The sequence below is a fragment of the Habropoda laboriosa genome, unplaced genomic scaffold, assembly GCF_001263275.1.
Source record: "Habropoda laboriosa isolate 0110345459 unplaced genomic scaffold, ASM126327v1 scaffold33, whole genome shotgun sequence".
NCBI classification, from domain to species: Eukaryota; Metazoa; Arthropoda; class Insecta; order Hymenoptera; family Apidae; genus Habropoda; species Habropoda laboriosa.
The window spans coordinates 2,413,270-2,432,509 of record NW_017100187.1 but is presented as its reverse complement, the minus strand read 5'-3'; the positions used below and the strand labels follow the sequence as shown (position 1 = coordinate 2,432,509).

The 19,240-nt window shown below is 44.8% G+C and overlaps 2 protein-coding genes across 3 annotated transcripts in view; both read right to left on the bottom strand.

Annotated features, from left to right (window-relative positions):
- Positions 1-366: 366 nt before the first annotated feature.
- The window catches only part of LOC108579704 (chloride channel protein 2), a 24,053-nt gene continuing 5,179 nt past the window's right edge, over positions 367-19,240 (bottom strand). The window contains exons 1-14 of one of the 2 annotated variants that reach the window (XM_017943295.1): positions 10,750-11,292; positions 10,527-10,614; positions 4,962-5,247; positions 4,536-4,747; positions 3,902-4,422; positions 3,587-3,821; positions 3,351-3,513; positions 3,049-3,279; positions 2,652-2,875; positions 2,402-2,581; positions 2,129-2,271; positions 1,881-2,049; positions 1,581-1,808; positions 367-1,497 (exon numbers count right to left, since the gene is read on the bottom strand). In XM_017943295.1, coding sequence (XP_017798784.1) covers positions 1,324-1,497; positions 1,581-1,808; positions 1,881-2,049; positions 2,129-2,271; positions 2,402-2,581; positions 2,652-2,875; positions 3,049-3,279; positions 3,351-3,513; positions 3,587-3,821; positions 3,902-4,422; positions 4,536-4,747; positions 4,962-5,247; positions 10,527-10,614; positions 10,750-10,898 — 3,003 coding nt within the window. In that variant the 5' untranslated portion in view covers positions 10,899-11,292 and the 3' untranslated portion in view covers positions 367-1,323. Of the gene's footprint in view, positions 1,498-1,580; positions 1,809-1,880; positions 2,050-2,128; positions 2,272-2,389; positions 2,582-2,651; positions 2,876-3,048; positions 3,280-3,350; positions 3,514-3,586; positions 3,822-3,901; positions 4,423-4,535; positions 4,748-4,961; positions 5,248-10,526; positions 10,615-10,749; positions 11,293-19,240 lie in introns of those variants that run through there. The other variant, XM_017943297.1, reaches the window with a different exon arrangement.
- LOC108579705 (uncharacterized oxidoreductase YjmC) lies at positions 16,151-18,686 on the bottom strand. The gene is made up of 2 exons (XM_017943298.1): positions 18,147-18,686; positions 16,151-17,184 (listed from the first exon to the last, which is right to left on the bottom strand). Exons 1-2 carry the CDS (start codon positions 18,483-18,485, stop codon positions 16,333-16,335), a joined length of 1,191 nt encoding a protein of 396 aa, XP_017798787.1. The 5' UTR covers positions 18,486-18,686; the 3' UTR covers positions 16,151-16,332.

Here is a 19,240-nt window from a genome sequence, read left to right as displayed (position 1 = left end):
TATTTGGCGATTAGACGAACGTAAACCTTCAATGATCGTGTAACGCAATAAATTTACAATAAAATGGGATGCATCGTGTGAATATTCGTCAGATGGAATGTAAAATGCCCTACGACCGTTTTTTATCTTAAATTAATATCGGCAGACGGTCGGATCCGCTGTCGTCTGGAACGGAAGCTCGTCCGCTTCTGGTCCTAGATACCCTTTACGAACGATTAATTAAGACGACATCGTTTACAATTATCCTGTAATTGAATAGTTTGTTTTTTCTTTTTCTAGTGAAAACCTCCTACGTTGGACGTTTGAATCGGTTAAAAAGAAATTCTAAATTAAACTTGAATCCTCCTGAAGCTTTTTTTTATTAAAAATGTCTCGCTTGTTTAAAATCAACCGATGAACGAATTAGAATAAATAGGTTGGCACAACCATAGTCATAAAATTACACACTACAAGAGCACTCAGCTTTCCTCCTTGATAAAATAACAACATCGTTTCGTTGTTCCTATTATATGTATAATACATTATTATATAATATCGATCACGTTTCACGATTCACGCGTCGTTCACAGCAATATTCGTATAGAACGCGAAGCCACTCGTTGGGAAATCACCGAAGCACCACATAGTTTAATAATACATAGTCCTCTCGAGAGGCTTCGTATAAAGGAGGATGATCCTTTGAGCACTGATATCACCAAGTCGAACGGATACATCGACGCGTCGTAATCACATTCACTCTAATCACACGCACGTGGTAACTCTCTCTATTGTTAGCGTTATTATTACTGTTATTATTATTATTATTATTCTGCAGAAGATAGCTACGGAATACGGAGAAGAAATAGTGGGTGGAAAAGATAAAAAGGAAATCAGCTAAAAGAGGAAATAAAATAAGAAAAAAAAAAACAAAAGGAAACTTGACTGTATAGACCCTGATATGAATCTTCGGTACCGAGTGCTTCTTCCTTCTACGCGCAGAAAGAACAATAAGCATGCTGAATCGTCTACCAATTTCCAAGCCTTGAGAACGTTTCGCCCTGCACGATAATCTTGTCCCCGAGATTAAGTACGAGAGGAGTTCGAAAGCGATCTTTGCGACTAAGCAAGCGGCTAGAGGTGGACTTGTTACTCGAGCTGGGAGTGCTCCATGCTCGTGGAAGGAAGGGAATATTTTATTCAAAAAGAAAAGAAAAAAGAAAAGAAATACGTCTCTCGTTCGGGCCATACTGCCTCTTCGTGGCAATACGACTATCACATTTTTGCTTCTACTTATCTCGCCCTCTCCCCCCTCCCCCTCTCTCTCACTCCTTCTTCCTCTTTCATTCAGACTTTTTCAACTTTCTCGCAGTCGACGGAAGCGATAGAGTTTATTGTGCTGACGTTCTTGCTTTCCGTGTCCGTTTCGCTTTTCGCGACACTCGACGTCGAAACACCGATATGAGACTCCTGGTGCATGGGCAGAATTCCAGCATTCGCGTCCTCTATTGCTTTCCTCAGCTGTGAACAAACGAGAGAAAAATCGTTCCAGATATACACACGTACGTACATTTCAACGGAATATCTTCAAGACATAGACTAACCTCTTTCAAAGCGACGACACCAACCAGCCTGCCAATGGCTGTCACGTAAGCGTGATTCACACCGACCATACTGAAAAGACTGTGTACTTTTAACAGAGACGTTCTTTCGACCAGCTGAAAGGGTGCAGGATCGATGTGACACCTGGAGAAATCCACCTCCAGCGCCATTTCGCTCTCTTCCCATCGTTTCTGATCCTCTGCTGACATATCTATCACCCTTTCACGAGGCTAAAATATTCAAAACTTATTTCTCTCGTCCTTATCCTGAAGTAGACATTAGAAAGCATCATATGCGGTTACCAGTTGCACTTTCTTCGAAGTAGCTGGACTTGGAGCTAACATAGGAGTGTGTGGCGGTACATCTTGACTGTCGCGCCTTGCACCAGCTCCCGTTCCAAGCTCCGGATCAGGATCCACGTCTTGCAGGGTGGCTGACTTGCGGAAAATCGCCTCGAAAGCCAGGCGTATCCTGGAGAGAAGGCCAAAGTATTTTCTCCAACGTCTCTAACAAAATTTCCTATGTCTGAGGTCTCAAGCGTATATTCTACCTGCTCTCCGCTCCGGTGACAGTTGTGTAAGGCGTAGCAGCTGGGCTGACCAGCGGACTAAACCCTTTCAGCGTGAACGAATTAGTCTTTTTCAGGATGGATTTCTTCGGTTGCGAGCCGAACACAGGCGAATGATAGGTGTGCTGAAAGGGAGCAAGTGTTAATTAGGATAAACAGAAGAGTCGCGTGATGACGCGAGTGCATCAAGTTAATCGAGCAAATGTGCACAATTATGCGTGACGTCAAGCGGGCGTGACTCACATGATCAGGAGCGGTGCCGTTGTTTGGAGACATAGTTAGATCGTTAACACTTTGCCGTTGCATTTTCAGAATGTCCGGTGCTGGTATCACCTCGAACCTCGACGGTCTCCTCGTTCTCTCTTGCTCCCTCAACTGTCGCTCCATCTCCTCTCTGGCTCTCTCCTCCGCCTCTTTGTGCCATTTTTGGGCCACCTGAACAGAATCAATTCGAAACCTCGAGCGCTCGTTACACACGAGAGGTTTATTCGTGGAAGTGACCAACCTGCAGCCTCCTCTCGCGTCCTATATGCTTCTCGATCAGTTTGATCAGTTCCAGCCTCTGAATGGAGCCAAGCAGAATCATCGAATCGGGATTATCGACCAGAGGAAAGCCACGCAGCTTGCGATTCTCCTTCAAGGTTTCCTTCAGCGTCTGATAGGTGATTCCGTGCCAAATATACCTCACGTCGCGTACCATGAAGTCTTCCACGTAAACGTTGTACATCCCTAGAACGATTACGATACAACTCCCCCTCCTAACACAACGTTCCTTTTCCAATTTCAACTAAACACCAAGTATTACCTCTTTATAAAAGGTGTATCGGTAAGCTTGATAAAAGAGAGAAGCTATATTTTAAACAGTATTTTCATCGATATTCACCAAGTGTGAGAAGATTTACCTGAACTGGAGGGGAGTAAATCCGGCAAGTAGGGTAGCTTCTTGATCAGAATGATGCTGTCGTATATGCTAGGCTGAAGGAGAGCAGCGATCGCGTTGCTGATCAACACGGCGATCATTATTGGAACGATATGTGTGATCTGGCCAGTCATCTCGAACACGATCACGCTAACGGAGATCGTATGAGTGACGGCGCCGGAAAATGCAGCTGCTCCAACAGTGGCGTAACCTCCTGTAGAGGAACTTTCCTTCAGACACACTTCCAGGGAAGGAATGTTTGCGGTTTCAACGAATTGAGATTACCTGGTACAATGGGAGTGATGATACCGCCGTAACGAACGCCGTTAGGAAACCACAAGGCCATAGCTTCGCCCACTGCTCTGCCTAACGCAGCGCCGATCTTAAACACAGGAATGAAGATCCCCGATGGAACGGGAACCGTGGAGCTTATGATGGAAAAGATGAACTGGAATGAAAAGATTCGCCCGTGGATCCTCGATCTTTCAACCGTTCCTCGTCTGTGAACGTCGAAATTTTACCGTGAACGCGACGAAACCGAACAATCCTATGAACACATCGGTATAGGTGGTAGACCAGTGTTTCACTATGTTCATCTCCTCGACGCCTAACTCTTGCTTGGTCCACGTGAAGTTGGTGAACAGACCGTACACTTGATCGTGTGTGTTCAAGTCACCGGCCATGAACTGGCCTAGTCCCAGAGGGAAAGATACGGACGATACCATCAGAGAAACGATTCCAGGATACAGGAAACGGCTGGAATTAGTTCAAACGCAGCAGTGAAGCACCCATCGTACAGAAACACGATACAGCGATCTGAAATATTAATCACTCACTTCTTCTGCAGGAAGCTGTTCATACTCTTGTTCTTCCTCATGAAGATCACGTACTGTCTATGCAACCAGACATAGAAAGCACCTCCTAGTCCGCTACCTACACCGATCAGAGCGAACACGAAGAGCTCCTGGGGATCGAAGGGAAAGTCCATGGTGAAATTGGTGACGAACATCGCGGTGATGGTTTCCTCGCGTTGAAACCAGATCGCCAGTAGCCGGAACATTGTGGCGCCGCAGACAGCAGCGAAGAATCCTCGCCAGTAGTTCCTCACAGCGAAATACACCGTGGTGACCTCGATGCTGAAGAGAACTCCTCCGATAGGTGCGGCGAAACAAGCTGCCACACCGACGGCACAAGCTGCAGCTAGCATCTCGCAGTTTCGACTCTCGTTCTCGTAGATCCCTTGGAAACTGGTGACCAGTTTCGAGAGCAGAGTGGCCACGATACTGGCGATGTGCACGAACGGACCTTCCTTGCCTAGTGGTAGACCGGAGCCCAGGGTGGCAGTCAGACCTATCACCTGTTTAGACATTAGGGTAGCTCTACATAGGGGCACGAGATCATGCAGAGGAAGATTTCGAAGGACGGACGAGGAATTAGGAGCTATCGGAAGGCTTCGATAAAGAATCTAACCTTTGCGACCAGAGTACGAAACGTAAGGTACTCCTTGAGTGCAACGCCACGCAGAATGGTCTTCATCTCTGGGATTCCGGAGCCTATGCTCTGCGGCGCAACGATATGCACGAAACCTGCGCTGAAGAGGATCAGGCAGACAGGCAAGGACACCCAGGCAAGATACTGGAGCGCCGGATGATGCGTCAAGTCCTGATAAAGCCATATCCTGGCTGGTGGAACAAGGACACGGTTAACAGACAAATCTTCGAGACGAAGTAAGGATTAACGACGTGGAAAATTGTGAAACCTTGGAATAGATTGAATTTTGCAAAAAAAAAAAAAAAAAAAAAAAAAAAAAATTAACCGTCGAGTAATTTCGCAGGAAATTGAATTTTTTTTTGTATAATCTTGTTAAACGTAGAGATCGTAAAGCTTGAGACTGACCGTTGTTGCACATAGAAATGCCACGGTCCATGGCGTAGCTGATGAGCGCCATGATCACACCGAGGAGAGCCAAGAAGACCCAGTCCTCCCCTAGCCTAGCTCCTGTATGCTTCCAGGCGAAGGCCAATAACGCAAGCAGCTTCCGGCATAGTGGTCCTCTTCTCGACTTCCGTAAATCCTCCGCCCTCGACTTGTCATACTTCCGCAACGCCTTCTCGTGATACTTGAGCTTCCGTGCCTCTTCTTTTGCGTACTCACCCAGATCCTTCGTGTAGCGACCATACATCTAGACGTATCACGATCATCGTCAATTTTCTTTTTCCTTCATTTCGAACCTCTCTCCTTTATTTTTGGATTTTAGCATTTTTTTTTCTCTTCTGCCTCGTTGAGGGAACACGATGCAATAAAATTCGCAGCAGTGCGTGGTGATACGTACCAAAGGATCGATATCCACGATCTTTCCTATCCTGACTAAAGAATCTCCGTTCACTTCTTTCGTTCACCGGCAGATCGAATATTCTCCCACGAAAAAATACTCCACGCGCGAACGTTTACGATCTCAAAGGTGTTTTCGAGCTAACGAAACGACGAACGCTCGTCTAATACGCGCGAGATCGACATCGTTGTTCTCGTTCGATTAACAACCGATCACGAGCGTCGAGGATTTTGTAGCTTCAGCTCGTTCAGATAAAATCAGTCATCCTCGACTGTGATTTATCTGACCCGTCGGAATCGTTGTTCTTTATTGCTCGATTATCATGCTGCTCTAACGAAAAAACACATTCCTCCTACTTGCAAGTCGTACAAAATTGCACAACAACGTGCTCAAAGCTGCCTCGATCGCAGATTCGAAGCGATTAATTAAAGAAAAGGGGGAAAAAAAAAAGAGATCGGTGCAACTATCGAGCGAGTAAGTGTATGGTAAACGAATTCAGTGGTACTAATCTGCGCGTTATTCTGTCGCGAAAATGATTTCGATAATGATTGTACGCGGGAGATTACATTGCCGACGATCGATCGTTTATGCGTGACTGCTCGAGATAACGTGTTATCGCACGAAAATTCTTTGGAAAAAATAATACACTACAAACACTACGATACGGAACAAAAAAGAAATAAGAAAAGGTGGGAGGGGGGAAGAATTGTACGGTTAATCTGTAAGTTATCACTTACTATTCGTCCTGATGAATGAACGGTGAGAATTCTGGGACAAAACTAATCGCAAATTCACAAATCCAGGCTGAATTAGTGAAACATCTCAAGATCTGACTCGTTTAAAGGTAGCCAGAGTATGAGCAAACAAATTCACATGGAATACGAAGAAAATAAGATTACAGAGTTCGACGACTTTGATTAGCTCGATCGAAATCGTGCATATCGGTGTTACTATATACATACATCGACGGTATTGAAAAGAATCGTGGAAAACATTTATAAAACACGCCAAACCTCTCACTTACGAGGTACTCATCGTTACAGACGAAATAGGCCCTGTTCAGGACGAAAGCCGGCATGAAAGCTGGATGAAGGATCCGCGATAGCTTCCTATCTGGCTCCTAATTAAAGGGACTCCGAATTCTTCGACCGATCGGTAAATTCAAGTCACAGACGAGGCGTTCCTCGTGTAGAGAACAGTTTTACGGGTTGTTCGCAGACCTTTGCACATTTCCTCCATTTGACAATTCGATCCTAAGTATCTTTCGACGGATCGACATTGATCTTTCGTGATTTTTACTGACAAATGAGAGAAAAATCAAAGGATTATTGCCCACTACCTTGATCCCCCGCTTATTGTTCCCACTTGGCAAACTTCGAAATTTCGATATTTTTGGCCACGACTTACCGCGAATCGTCCATTGCGTTTTTATTCTTCCCTTACGACGATTGCCAGGCGTCTACTTGTTACACCAACGGTCGACCAATTAACCTCGAACTTAACGACAGAGAACTAACGAGTGAAAAGAACATGGAAAATTAGTCTAAACCGATCTATCTAGAAATCTACACCACGATTCTAACATACAGAATTATCTTCACAATTTTATTCACATATTGTTCCCCCAGTTGCTTGTTTCTTTTTGTTATCTTTAAATTGCCTCCTTTTCCATTCTTCGTCTATCTAACGTCAAAAGAGATACTCCAGCACGATTGAATATTTGTTTTGTACGATTATTTCTGTCAGGCAGATTGGTATTTTCGCCGATGGTGGGTGGTTCAAGTGGTTCCAAGAAGGAGAAGACTAAATGAATATCGCGGATTCTCACAACGGGAGAGGATGCATCGTCGCGAATTTGCGGACGAACGACAACTGAACGACGCCGTTTTCCCTACCTTCCGATTCGAACTTGAGCCGCGATATTTGTTGAAATTTGGCAACAGTCAAAATCCTTATTTTTAGCGGTGCCCACCATCGGTCAACGACGGTCCCCTCTATTATCCATTGCTCATTAAACGTCCTAATCACCGGCGGCCGTGTCAGTTGCATCGATGGAACAAGGATAGATCGAAAAAGGGCGGTGCCTCGTTCTCTCCTCCTCCTCCTTCTTCTTCTTCTTATTCTTCTTCTTCTTCTTCTTCTTCTTCTTCTTCTTCTTCTTCTTCAGAGAGAGAGAGAGAGAGTTTCGCAATAGTGCAACACCTCGTGTTTATCGAAACGTTCGAAAAGCTCTTGGATCGTGAAAACGGGACGGAAATAACCGGCAATTTGCGGTACCGCTTACTACAAATTCTACACCCGATTACGTAGTTGTTACCGCTTCGACGTATGTATGATCCTGCGTGTTGAACAGCTCGCGAATATAACATCGACGTTTCATCCGTAGTCAGGTGAGAAATTTATGGAGTAGATTTAACACGTTCGAAAGAAATTCTCGAAATAATTTCAATTACCAACGGACGAAATTACTGTTAGGCAAATGTGTACGCACGATTGGTCAAAGATACGAGGAGATGGTATAGGTAGAGAAGTTAAGGTGGATTTTCATGTTTATTCCAAGTTGGATTCATCGTCACGTGAGTTTCAACGATAGTTAGAGAGGGTCAAGGTGTTTTACGCGGAAAGAGGAGAGTGAAACGAAGGCAAGAACGAACCGTGGATTGAAATATAGCGGACACCTGAACGAACCTGCGAATTTGACGTCAACGACGACCACGTTCCACTGGGCAATCAGCCCCCAACCCAATTTTAATAATTGACCCTAACCAATTTCGCGATACAATTAATAACGGCCTGATTCTGGTGGAAGCGTCGAATCGATACAAAATTCCATCGTCCTTCGCCATACAAATTACGCATTATCTGTCGCTTCTTTTTCTTCTTCGTTTTTTCTTCTTTTCACACTGGAAACTAGAAAAGGTGAGGACAGGTTTTTAGGGTCACGGCGCTACGCGTCTGTTTATTACTAAATGATGTTCGAGTCGCCTTGGAGTTCGAGCCTCTAATGGCCTGGTCCGTAATTTTAGAATCTAATTTTAAAGGCACGCGATTACAATTTACTCTAATTCGTATTTTTAGAATTCCATCATTCTTCTGCGGATAACTGTTATTCCTATCATTCCTCATTCGCGATTTACTCTACGCGTCCTGCGTACCTCTATTCACGCGGTATCATCCAAGAATTCCTCCCAGAGGAAAGAGAAAAAAATATTGGCACCGGTGTAACCGTAGAGCTTCGACAAAGTTATAAACGCACCCGCTTGTTGTTACATCTTCGAAATAACAACTGTATAATAACGCTATGGTAAACAACAGTCGCGCCTATCTTACGACACTGCCATCTGTTCGTCCATCTAAATCAATTTTCATATCTCCAAAATAACGTTCAGCCACATTTATAAATAAGCAAGAGCGTATCGTAAATATGGTTTCATATGGTGCAGTTCTACTCAGGCGGCAGTTAAGTCAGAAATATTTCACACGGGGGAGAAAAGAAAAATTGGATCGCAACGGAGATTCTTTCGTTCAACGAAATGGAGATGGTAATTTCCATCGAAAGAGCGGAAAATACGAAGAGTAACGCCTGTACCCGGATACGGTGCATCTGCATACCAGAGGAAAGCGATAAAGTGCGCGCGTTACACGCGTGTATGCGCGTGTGTGTGTAACAGGTCGAGAAGAGCGTACGGTGGAATCGAACCCGCGTGTCACGTGAGGAAATTTGCATGCTGGTCACGCGTCTCGTATAAACGTAACGAGTCCTTAAGCGCTCATTCATGCAGATAAAGGCATTGCTTAGAAAGGCGTCGCTGCAATGGTCCCTTTTCCGTTTGTAGGATTGAGCCGCGCTTACGCGAAATCATGAAGATTCCTCCGGTGAATTATCGAACGAGAAATCGTCTTTTTCTATCGGCGAGATCGTTCTCTATCTTCGACCAGCTCTGACCCAGAGAAACACCAAAGACAAGTTTCCTAAGGAATGAGCGACACGACGACGGGAAATGTATATACACGTCAGAGACACGTGAAACCTGTTCAACGAATGTTTCGAACGTCACGACATTACGTAAGCAATGCACTTTTATGCAGCGTGGTGGAAGAAGAAAGAAAGAAAAAATGAAGAAACGGTAGAACGACGTGATAACGCCGCGGTAGGTAAACCAAGGGACGGTTCGCAAGCCGAACTGAAAACTGGCTCTAAAATTGTCTAATTTCGCGTGGAAGTGGACTAATGCTGATTTCGTGTCAAGGTCGATGCACCATCCCAACTGACCAACGAGAATCTGACATTTTATTGACATTTGTGAAACCTGTTCCAGGCTGTGAGCGACAGACGTTAGACTTGTTAGGCCAACTGTACGAAACGGTTCTTACGGACAGGAGGAGGAGAAAAGGAAGAGAGAGATATAGGGTGCAGGCGGAATATCAGTTGGACAGAGTGCACGACAGAGCTGACAGGGATCGTGACCCGTTATTGCAAATCGTTCTCGTGGAACGTTTATTTAAAATGTAGTCTCTCGCCCACTTGGCAATCGTTCAAAGGTCGCGCTGTTGTCCACCGTACCGCCGGAATCGTGATAAAGAGAAAAATGTCTCGAGGGAACCTGTCAACGCCTGTTCCTCTCCGTCGATTTATCTTCTATTTTTCATACAAGAGATTTTCTGTAGACGTCGTTTAATCAAATTATTCGAATAAATGTTACACGATAGAGATGCGCGTGTGTGCTTGGCTGGAAACGAATTGCAGGTACAAAGGGGGAGAATGAAAGAAACGAAAAGCGTATCGCGTATATTGGCAGACGTCTACGTCGTCTGGGATTCGTCTGCTAGCGAGCAACACGGTTTAATTATAAATCTGTCCGGCATTGGTTCAACGGCATCAGCAGTAGACAGGGGGCTAGTCCTCGCCAAATTCTCATTTCCCATTGAACAACCGTCGTCGCCGTCGCCTATCCAAATGAAATTCTTTTCTCGACGAGAAGTAGCGAAGGAAGAAAAAAAAGAAGCAACGCAACGATGCATTCGTGCAAACTGCATCGATATATCTTTCCAAGTGCATGCACAAGATGCAATCACGATGCAAACGAATGCATTGGAGAAACGCAGAGAATCAGGATAGATTCGCTTACAATCGTGTTAATGTAATCGAAGGGATCGAAATCCTGTTGCTCCTCGTCCGCGTTCGGCGGAGGACACGGATAGAAAGCTTGCGAAGGTCTGACGAAGAAAACAAAAAAAGAAAGTAAAACATTGCAGAATTATGCGAATTATTCGTCTCGGTGTGGCACCAACGTGTTACGATTTATTTCTTTTAGATCAGTTGGAGGAAGTAAAAACGCGTGTGATGGATACCTGTGCGGTCGGTTCCGGCGGTTTTCCCGTAATTTCGCCATGAGTCTGGTGAATTCCTCCCATTCCCTGTCCACTTCCTCCTCGCTACCATCCGGATGATAGTGAAGAGTCTCCTCCAGGAGTTCCTTCTTCGTCGTTTGATTCGCCATCGTGTGCGCTTCGTAAAATACAGAAATTCGATTGTCTATCTGTGAAATTCTCTTTCTCTGAACGTGTAGCACCACCGTTAACTGTAGTTCCTCGAGCCTGATGGATTACGTAACCCCGTGGAAACCATAAAAATCATCCTCGAAATCCGTTTGACCCGCTCTTTCCGTCTCTTTCTCACGAGGCGATCGATAACGGTAGACTTAAGAAAATTTCCGCACGAGCAAACGGAGAATATTCACGCCGAGGTATCATCGTTTCTTCGTAGAGGATGCTCGTCGCAAGCGAGAAGAAGAAGCGTCGATTCTCGAGGCTCTCTCCGCGGTCAAGATGCGCGATAACATCTCTCTCGATCGTTTTATTTCATTTCCGTTTTTTCTCTCTTTTTCGCTTGTCTCTGTCGTGGATAAGAATGGAATAATCGGGAAGAAACGGGGGCACCGATCTTCCTGGTACTTTCTCGATTCGTCGAGTCCGTGTGACACTGACACTGACACTACGCGGCCGGAAGGAAAAATTGGCAAAAAGAAGCAGTTTAAAGCAATTGAATCGTAGGCCGGACCGTCGCACACGAAGCCAATGAGTCACACTGACAATGAGAAGAGAGAACCACCGTGCGGACCTCAGATGGGAGGGCCTGGTCCAATTTACCCACTCATTAGCCTCGCTCTCGGACTGTTGTCGACGTCGTCGCGCGGCTACGCTCTCGCGATTTTCCCCCGCGATATCGACGCTCTCCGTTGCGTTGCCGCGGACACCTCTGCGGTGTCGCCGCGTGGACACTCGCGATCGCCATTTTCTCGAGCTCGCAAAATTTTCACGTTCGTCGAAGAATGGACGGAAAACCGTATCAACTAAAATTTCCACCTATCTCTGGTTCTGGTATACTCCAAGACTGGAATTCCGAAAAGGCGAAAGGTCGATTCTACTTTACGATCGAATATTTTCCTCGAAATTTTCTTGTTTCTTCTTGTTTAGCGAGCTAGGTCGTGCTTTCGTCGTAGTTTCAGAGAAATTATCGAAAATATACAGATATATTTTCGTTCGACAGCGAACAGAGACAAAGCGACGAGAAGCACAGGGTCTTATCGGTGAGATTTCTAGTAGCGACTGTACGGTAGCCGTACACGGCAATTGGCCACTTCCCTCAACGAGGGCTCGTAGGAAGCTGCCTTCAAAGTCATCAGTTATCATTGATCAAAATTACCACGTAATTTGATGAATGGCTGTCTTACCCGATGCCGGCACCGAGCTCCGATCGATGACTCTCTCTCTTCTCTGTCACTTTACGCACGGGTGTTTCCGGTTCTGTCGGCTCGTTCTTCCAAATAAAATCAATTCCTCGATTTCTAAATCCGTCGTCGCTCGTAAAGTTTTCCTTAAGATTGTCCACTTTTCCCGTCCAAAAAAAAATCCTCTACGATTTGGAACTCTTTGGAGGCAATAGCACGACAAAATCGAAAGCACCTAATTACCGCATTCTAGCCGAAGTCTAATTAGTACGTACCTTTCCGTGCGTTACAGACCAACGATTAACGGAGCACGAAGGCAAATTGTTCGTATTTATCGGGCAACCATAGCTACGCTACTCGAGTCGAGCCGTAAATTCGCGTGTTTATCCCGAAAAGCAAAGAGATAGCAGATAATGGACCGGAAAGGATCGCCGACTCGAGTAAATTTGTCTAGACGAAGGAGTACGTCAACACCACCCGCCAGTGGCAATTATTGAATCTCTTCGAGCATCTCTTTTATGCGTAAACGATGAGAATATTACCGGGAACCGTATAAAACGAAGAAGAAAAAATATGTACTTTAATAACGTTACGCCGCATCCTGCGGCCTGTTTGCGTTCCATTTTACGAGCGCGGCATGCAGGTCTCGCGCAGTTCTTAGGAAAAAAAAGGAGCAACCAACGAGGAGATTTTATTTTTAGGTATCGAGGAACACTGGAACAACAACTGCATCAACTTCTGCTTGTTCATCCATGGAAGGTGAATTATCACTTTAACGTCAAATCAAACGCGAATCGCGTAAGAGTTTGGTAAAAAGAAGGGGAAAAAAGTGTACAGTTAACACGTTAACAACACATGTTAAGTGGCTGACAAAACGTCAAGTGACATATGGTAGCGTAATCTTTCCAAGATCCCGAACTTCTTCTTCTCATCCGCGCCGATGTTTCTAAAGTAGTTGAACGGATAAAAAGAAACAACGAGGTGTCGTTAACCCATTTGCATCGTTTGAAAAAAAGTGACAAATAGGCTCTTAACGTGAAATTTTAGCAGTCTGAGATTATTCACTGTCTGAATGCACGCGTATATATGTATATGCTAATGATGCAAATGGGTTTTTGGTTTCACTTTTTGTCGCTATTCGACGGAATAACACTCATAGTCCGTTTGTACAGGTCGCGAACGAAATCAGCTTGTCGACAATCGCCTCCGTGAACCGTGCAATTAAAAGTAAAACGCAATTTAACCGTTAATTACTAGGTAGGAATATTGAACGAAGCCACTTTGAATTTATGACCTGTGTAATTTACAGCGGCGGGAAAGGCTGACGAGCGGTGTGAATTCTTTCCGGGAATATAATTGTTCAACTACGTCGGTGAAACGACCATTCCGATCCTGGAAAGAACAAACACGCGCGCCATTACGTCGCCCTAAGTTTCTACGTAACTTCTCGAGAAGCTTTTGTTGCCTTCCCTCGAAAAATTATTTCCCACCGCTTTGCATAATTCTCCGTACGTTTTTGTTTCTTTGTGGACCCGCCGGCTATTGTCGGGCTTGTCGAGAACAATGGTCAGAATAATTTGACGATTTATCTATTCCTCTTTTCCTCGCACAAACAGCGAAGTTGTACAAAGTGTTACCTTTTGGATTTTGGTGAAACTTGGTAGATTCGTAGAGAAGAGAGAGACCTCCTTTAAACTACCTTTATTAATCGAGAAGATCGGTATTATCTTGCGGTGTACAGATGAAAAATTTGGATCGTTGTATAGAGACTCAAGATCTGCGAAAGATGAGACCATAGTTGCTCGACAAGTGTCACCATCGCGGATGTCCCATGGGTTCACGACCCCATGCCGGTATATTAGAGCAGTGAATTAGTTAATGTCAGTCACATGGCCGAGCAAGAGAATTACCTTCTCTCTCGTGATGCGTCAACAGTGCATACGATTACATTTTGGAGAAGATCGCTTGTTCAATCATTGGCCCTTCCTTCCTGTTTAGCCACTGGCTTTTGTTCTTCTGTGAATCATATTTATTTACTCCTCGATAAAGAAGAAGATGAAGTAGAGGAACCGTGAACTACGGTGTCTACCAGCAGCAGTTACCAGCGGAAAGGAAGAGCTCGAACGAGCAGTAATTCTCGGAGTAAACAGGGTCTAGGACGAGATAAACGTACGTGCATGCGGGTAGCCTGATCTAATGAGATAAATCTGATTAACGATTCCCCAGGACGATTAGGAAATTACACAGAACGTACAATCCATCGGAAACAAAAAAGATATATACAAATGAGTCCGTCGTTTAGTTAGATTTATTACCAATTTAATCGCGTATATTCTCCCGTCTTCTTCGTACAATCGTTCCTCCGCGTTCTTCGTTTTTTTCTTTTTTTCGCGCACGTGTACGATTATCCCCATTTAGGAGAGAAAAAAAACCCTTCGTGCGTGTGTTATCGCGACGAAAGGAGGAAAGAGCAGAAAAAAGAGGAAAGAAGGAGAAATAAGATAGCCCGAGCACGCCTTTGCAGCCTGCTCGATGATATGTGGCAACAAAACAAAGCGCGTCGATAACTTTTGAACCCCCTTTTACGTCTCCAGCGTGCAAAACACGATTCCGTCGTTTCTTCTTTCTTTGATTGTTCCTTTCCGACTTTGAAGAAGTCCACGGGTCAAGCAGAATTTTATAAGAGCCAATTCTCCAAGGATATCGCGAAACGAAGAGTATGCGATCGTATTCAACGATATTTGCTTCGTTGTTATTTTTCTTCTTCATTTTACAACTCAACGATGATCTCAATTTTCGAATAGAAAGCGGTACGTTTACAGATACATGACGAAATTTCTATTCGACATTTCTGCTCGAAGCTGATACGCGACACGCATAACCGAAAAGTATCGATTCTGTCGGGCATACAAATTTACGTCTGATCATCTCTCGTCAAGGCGATATTCTTTTTTATGACGAATAGAAATGATCCTCGTTTGCAAAAGTAATCCGAAAATTGCCGCAACGCAACGCAACGCCGATTATAAAATTATAGGACAGGCAAGGCGGTTGGTTTGTCCACGATAAGAGGGCCACCGAGGATCTCTTGTAAAAATTATCTCGGATCAATTATGCTCGCGCGTTCTTCATTTCAGTGGGCGATAAGAGGTTGAGGCAGACGCGGAGTAGTCTGCGTGTCTCCTCGATAACCCTGTTTACCACTAAGGGAAAATGAAAAGATCCGTTGGTCGACCACCCCTGATAGCTTTGCGCTTTATGAGAACAATAGATAACTGTTACGTCGAAAAACCGTCAGAGACTTGAAAATACAACATCCAAGTACCTGTCGAACTGAAACTTGAAAGAGAAAAGAGAACAGAAACATCGATATCGCGAGAAAAACTTGATCGCTTGAAACTTCATTGTACGACCAATTAAAAAACGGCACAGCTAATTTCTACGAGTGCTATACACGACAATCCTAATCTCTGCGATATCATCCTTGTGAAATAATTGCACGACGAGGTGTGTAAGCACGAGAATTCTAACGAGGATCGAATTTCTTTAATTCACGTGATTACCAGATAAAGTTTCCATCGACGATAAGAACCGACGAAACGAATAATCCTGATCGCAGATCCATCGACAGACCATCCTATTTTATGCAAAAGTCCCTTTCGTGTTGTTGTCCACTCGATGATCGTAGCTCTCGATCAGTAATCAGTGCAATCGAGATCCCGCGTGTAAGTCCAAGGCCGTTTCAACATCATCATCGACCAACGATCAGACCGCAACACGCTGGTTATATCATAGCGAGCATCGTTTCCATTAAATCGGCGAAACGGACACGCGAACCTCGTGTCCCCGCGTAGCGTATAAACATTACGCGAAAAAAAAAAAAAACAGATATGTTATTAACGAGTGCATTGTTTCGTTGTTAGAATCGAGGTAGGCAATATGAGGTAAAAAGAAACGTTCGTAAAAAAAGAAATTATAATATTCTCTCTTGTATGAAGTATAAAAATACGCTTGCACCCTTTTGTACTGAGAATTTGGCGATCTTGCGGTGGATACATTGTCTCAGAATAAAGGCACCTTCTTGCCATGGACGAAATCAAGATGTAATACTGTGCTCACCGGTGCGTCAATGAACAACAACGACAGAAAAATAACAACGAATTATCTAAAGAACACGAATGGTGCACTTTAACGTCCAATTATCCTAAACCGCTTTCTTTGCAATCAGTTTCATAGGTTGCACTCCCATTAGCTCAGCGAACTCTTTGGACGCTTGCAGCTGATTAGGATGGTAGGTGATGCCACCCTCTTTGTCCACGCGTGCCATTGACGCCTTTTCCGGGTCCCCAGCGATTATAACAGGCTTATCACTGACGGTAGGCAGGTCCCTTAATTGCTGCAAGAGTTTACCCAATCTCTCCTCCGATCCAGGACCAAACGCCGCCGGATCGACGGCCATGAAACACTGGCCGAGATTAGCAATTTTGCTCTTGTTCTTCCACTGTCTGATATTAGAACCGAATTCGCTCCCAGAGAGAACTCCACAAAGAACCTCGACCATCAGACCCAATCCGTAACCCTTGTACCCTGAATTATTCTCTTCCCCGCCCAGAGGCATTAACAAAGATGCTTTGTACGCGTCCTCGGAGTCTCTAGTTGGCTTTCCGTCAGTTCCAAGTGCCCAACCCTCGGGAATAGGCTCCTCCTTCCTGATAGCCAGCTCGATCTTTCCTAGAGCTACGGCTGTCGTCGCCATATCCAGGACGAAACTGTCACCTCCTGCAGCTTTCATTCCCAAGGACAGAGGATTCGTGCCTAAACAAGCTTTCTTGCTGCGTGTTGGAGCCATCAGAGGACTGGTGTTCGTACAGGTGAAGCCTATCAAGCCTTGCTCCACCGCCATTCTCGTGTAGTAACCGCAGATACCGTAGTGATTCGATCCACGAACTGACACCATACCTATACCGAATTTCTTCGCCTTTTCCATGGCCATCTCCATGCAGAATTTCCCAACCACCTGGCCCAGCCCGTTGTTTCCGTCCACCAGCGCTATAGCCTGGAAAGAGTTTGATAAACTTTGCGACCAAGTCTGGATAAGCGGGTAGCTTTTCAGCGACAGCAGAGAAAAAGTCGTCCGAGTTCAGAGAGTGTACAGTGTTTTTGGCAGTGTTTATCTGAAGAGAGTTATACTTAATTTCAAAGGGTGAGATAAGCGAATCTATTTCGAAATTCACTATCTGCTATCTCTCTGCTTTTCAATTAGATTGCCGCTCTTTTCTGTGTCATCGGAGAGATCTCTCTTGCTCCGAGTGTGTATTCAGCGAAATTTTCGTAACAGAATGGACCAAAGAGGAATGAAGTATTTGCGGCTGATTCAGGCCGAGATAACGCGTATTGCCTGACAGTGGCGCGGTCTTAAAACGCGGGAAATATAAAGTAAACCGGTGGAAGCCGGATTCCAAAGACTGTACAACGTCTCTGCTGTCCTGGAAGTTGAGTATTTTCACTCGCGAGACTGTGTACGACGAATGCCGCCGCGGAGGACGATCAATTAACACCGTGACTGTGCCACTCCGTTCTTGCCCCTTAAGAATAATTCAATCAACTGTGAGTTACACAGTTTCAGAGAAGACTGAACACGGTAAATTGAATATATTACGCTCCTTCGTCCCGATCAGCCTCGTACAACGTTACTATTCCCACGTGTTTGCCTATCCATTCATCTACACGGCTTTAGCGTGAAACGAAACAGATAGACACACACTACGAGATCTATCGTAACATCGTCTACGAACCGTGATCTCTGTCGTGCATAAACATCGACCTCACAACTATGTCTCTCCAGTTGATTAAACGAACAATTAATTCACCGACCACGAACTAACGACGTTGAATCTTTAAACAGCAGTCAACCGAAAGACCGAGAGAGTAAAAAAGCACTTAAGAGCGCTGCTAAAAGAGGTTTACGATACTCCAAGTACACAGTCTCGATTCGCCAAAGTACGATCTTCTGTATACCTGAAAATCAGTGACGACCTTCGGCTTGGCCACAGGATCTGTCATCTCGTCCTTGATATCCTGCACGTACATTTGCATTCTATTCATTCCGTGGCTAAAATGACCGCAGTAGTCGGCGGTCATCAGGTGATGACCGACCGTTCGACCATCCTCAGGTGTCGTGCCACTCTTGGTCAAGCACTCGGCGATGAATCTGATCACATCCTCCTTAGGCACCACCATTTGCTCTGTAGCCCGATTAGAGGCCATCCTCGCGATTACAGGGGCCAATTTCAGAGAATATTTCAAACTCGATGCGTTGCTGCACGCAGCCAGTAGACTTCTGTGCACGTTCGACATGATTGTCCGCCTCTGAATTCGCGACTCGATCGAGATTGATTAATCAATGTAAATCCTCCAATCGGTGTGATCGTGAACTTTCGTTATCGAGGACCAAAGCGAATAAGCGAATTTCACCGATCCATCGGGAGAAGCGACGTATGCCGAACTGATCGATTCTTCGACATAGGTTATCGCTGCTCTTATCACAGCCAAGTTAAGATCTCATTATCACACACGCGACAAGGTCACGATGTTTTTTTACGACGATGGAGTAAGAAATAACAGTGATTTCAGTAAGTTTCTCTCGCTTCGTGCGTTTGAATTTACCGCTGTGTGAAATCTGCACTTCTAGTTGCCTTTATTGTTGCGTAACTTTTATCGTGGATTCTTCGCAGTTGTATTGTCCACGGATTTATTTACGACTCGCGAAAAGGATATTTTTCCCGATGTTGTTCGATGCCCGATAGAACGATGGTTTCTTCTTCCGTTAAATCACGCGATAGGGTACGAACAGCTGATTCATACGTGTAGATCGTTGAAAAACTTTCGCGGAGCGATGAGACACGTTGGACAAGTCTCGCAACTCCACTACTTACGTCAGCTCTCTCCGTGATACATATTGGTTACACTGACTGACGTCGATCAAGCGGGAACGTTCAAACATCGAGAGATATCACCGCGAATTTTCCGTGATGTTTCGTGATACATCAGTCGAATTGATCCTTTTCATTCTTATCGTACATTCTTCTTTTCTCTCCAAGTTTAATCTTCAA

Coding starts and splice junctions, on each gene's coding strand:
- LOC108579705 (XM_017943298.1), bottom strand. CDS start 18,485: ATGTCGAACGTGCACAGAAGTCTACTGGCTGCGTGCAGCAACGCATCG. Junction 17,185..18,146: donor AGGTCGTCACTGATTTTCAG/GTATACAGAAGA, acceptor AACTCTTTCCAG/GCTATAGCGCTGGTGGACGG.